The sequence below is a fragment of the Rhinopithecus bieti genome, unplaced genomic scaffold (genome assembly GCF_001698545.2).
Source record: "Rhinopithecus bieti isolate Rb0 unplaced genomic scaffold, ASM169854v2 scaffold_3688, whole genome shotgun sequence".
NCBI classification, from domain to species: Eukaryota; Metazoa; Chordata; class Mammalia; order Primates; family Cercopithecidae; genus Rhinopithecus; species Rhinopithecus bieti.
In genome coordinates, this window is record NW_016804083.1 from 1 (window position 1) to 3,036 (window position 3,036).

General features: G+C 62.8%; 1 protein-coding gene across 1 annotated transcript; it reads left to right on the plus strand.

The window, feature by feature from the left end:
* The first annotated feature begins 874 nt into the window (after positions 1–874).
* Positions 875–2,992, plus strand: LOC108523409 (TSC22 domain family protein 4). The gene is made up of 2 exons (XM_017864021.1): positions 875–1,482; positions 1,918–2,992. Exon 2 carries the CDS (start codon positions 2,187–2,189, stop codon positions 2,964–2,966), a length of 780 nt encoding a protein of 259 aa, XP_017719510.1. The 5' UTR covers positions 875–1,482; positions 1,918–2,186; the 3' UTR covers positions 2,967–2,992.
* The last annotated feature ends 44 nt before the right edge of the window (positions 2,993–3,036 follow it).

A 3,036-nucleotide genomic window follows, 5' to 3' on the forward strand; every position in this document is an offset into this window, starting at 1 on the left:
TTTTTAAGATGGAGTCTCGCTCTAATCGCCAGGCTGGAGTGCAGTGGCATGATCTCTACTCACCGCAACCTCCGCCTCCCAGGTTCAAGTGATTCTCCTGCCCCCTGAGTAGCTGGGACTACAGGTGTGTGCCATCACACCTGGCTAATTTTTATATTTTTAGTAGAGATGGGGTTTCACCATGTTGGCCAGGATGGTCTCAATCTCTTGACCTCGTGATCTGCCCGCCTTGGCCTCCCAAAGTACTTTTTAAAAAATTTTTTGGAGAGATGGGGATCTCGCTATATTGCCCAGGCTGGTCACAAACTCCTGGGTTCAAGGGATCCTCCCACCTCAGCCTTTGAGTAGCTGGAATTATAGGTGCACATCACCATGCCCAGCTATTTTTTTTTTTTTTCATTTTTTGTAGAGACGAGGTCTTGCTATTATATTGTCCAAACTGGTCTCAAGCGATCCTCCTTCCTCGACCTCCCAAAGTGCGGGGATTACAGGCATGAGCTACCACCGGGGTCCGGCAATAATCCACTTTTAAAAATAAGGAATGGGGGGAATTATAGTACCTTCCTCATGCAGTTGCTGTGAAAACCAAAGGAGGATGACAGCCACAGCCGCCCCACAGCAGGGACTGGGCACTTCTGGGTGGGCATCCAGCACACCTCCCGGCCTGTGCCTTCCGTTTCTTCTGTGTGTCTCTAGGCCAATGGCAGCAACTGACTACAAGTAAGGGAATCCCTCGCCTCCCTGCAAGCTCCTCCCTTTCTCCCCGAGCCCCGCCCTCTGCAGCCCCTCCCTGCAAGAGTGGGGCTGGGGCCCGGCAGGTGTGGGGTTAAGAAAGTCTGTTTGGGGCCCCAGGAGCAGCAGCCTAAGCAGTGGCTGCAGCAACTGCAACAGCAGCGGCTGTGGCAGGCCTGGCCCCGGGCCAGCTGGCGGGAAGCCCCAGGAGGGAGGGAGGGAGGAGGAAGGGGAGGAAGAGGGGAAGGAGGAGGAGGAGGAGGAGGAGGAGGAGGAGGAGGAGAGGAGCAGTCAGCAGGCCCGAGGAGGCAGGACTTCCTGGTGTGGGGGTTGTCAACAGCCCAGAAAGAGAAAGACGGAGAGGCAGAGACCCAGGGGAGCAGAGGAGCGGAGACACGGACCCAGCGGGGCCACGCGGGAGGAGACTCGAGACACCCACTCGCTGGCTGCCACCGGGAGCAGCGGGGGGCTCGACCGCCCTCTCCCACATCAGTTTCCAGACCCTTGGGGCTTCAGCGGCCGCTCCTGGGCTCCTCGGAGGAGGCGCGGGTTCCTTCTTTTCCGGAGAGCAAACTTTCCTCGGAGATGCCTCGCAGGATGAGCTGAGGCCCCCGGAGAGGACGGGGCAACCTCTGATCGCCGCCTGCGTGCCCCGCCACTCCCCGTGGCCAGAAGGCCCCAGGGAAAGCACAACCCGACCTCTTAGGCGCCGGGACCCTCAGGCTCAGATCAGTGGCCGAGGCCCCAGAGGTAGGATTCGGGGCTGGGTGGGGCGCTGGGGGTAGCCGGGCAGGGCCTGCCCCAGGGATGTGGGAGCTGGGGTGGGCTCGAGGCCCAGGAGAGGTCTCTCTGAGTGGCCGGGCCAGGCTGGGGAGCTGCTTCACCCCGGTTCTCCCAGGCCCTGGAGTCCAAGCTCTTGTGACAATACCCGCCCCCTGAGTCAGAATCTCAGACAAGAAATGCCCAACTCTGGGACTCATCTGCCTCTTCCTACTCTGAGCGCCTTCTTGGATCTGGTCCCCTCTGCCCTGGTCTCTGTCATCTCTTGCCTGTCTCCGGGTCTCTGACGGTTTCCCCTTCCCCCACTCTGCTCCCCGGAGAGGAAGCCCCGGAGGTGGCCTGCCCACTGGTTTCACACACACACAGAGACACACACACACACTCTCTCTCTCCCTCTTTTTCCAGTTTGCAAACTCAGCTCTGGAGTTCAGCAGCAACAGCAGCAGGAAAAACCTGCCCCTGCTCCCCCCTCCCGCCACCTCCCCTCTCCTCTTCTCCCCTCACCCAGCAGGCACCCCGGGTTCCCACCAGGCCCTCCTGCCATGTCAGACCCAGACGTACCCAGGGGCCCGGATGCCCCCGCCATGTGGCCCCCTTGTTCCAGGGGTGCCTGAGCCCCTTCAAGGAGTCCCAACCCACCCCCAACCTTGGCCCAGCCCTGAGCCCCAGGGACCATGAGCGGGGGCAAGAAGAAGAGTAGTTTCCAAATTACCAGCGTCACCACAGACTATGAGGGCCCGGGGAGCCCAGGGACTTCAGATCCCCCTACTCCACAGCCCCCCACCGGGCCCCTGCCCCGCCTGCCCAGTGGGGAGCCCAGCCCCGATCCGGGGGGCAAGGGCACCCCCCGGAATGGCTCCCCACCACCTGGGGCCCCCTCCTCCCGTTTTCGGGTGGTGAAGCTGCCCCACGGCCTGGGAGAGCCTTATCGCCGTGGTCGCTGGACGTGTGTGGATGTTTATGAGCGAGACCTGGAGCCCCACAGCTTCGGCCGACTCCTGGAGGGAATTCGAGGGGCCTCAGGGGGCGCCGGGGGCAGATCTTTGGATTCCAGGTTGGAGCTGGCCAGCCTTGGCCTGGGCACCCCCACCCCACAGTCAGGCCTGTCTCAGGGCCCCACCTCCTGGCTCCGTCCACCCCCCACCTCTCCCGGACCTCAGGCCCGCTCCTTCACTGGGGGACTGGGCCAGCTGGTGGTGCCCGGCAAAGCCAAGGCAGAGACGCCCCCACTGTCGGCCTCCCCACCCCAGCAGCGCCCCCCAGAGCCTGGGACCGGTGAGAGTGCGGGCACATCCCGGGCTGCCACGCCCCTGCCCTCTCTGAGGGTGGAAGCGGAGGCTGGGGGCTCAGGGACCAGGACCCCTCCACTGTCCCGGAGGAAAGCTGTAGACATGCGGCTGCGGATGGAGTTGGGTGCTCCAGAGGAGATGGGGCAGGTAAGACCTGGGTTCTAGGGCTGGCCCATCAGCTCTGGCCTAACCTCTATCTTGGGCACTCCTCCTTCCCCTCCCCCTCCCCTCCCCC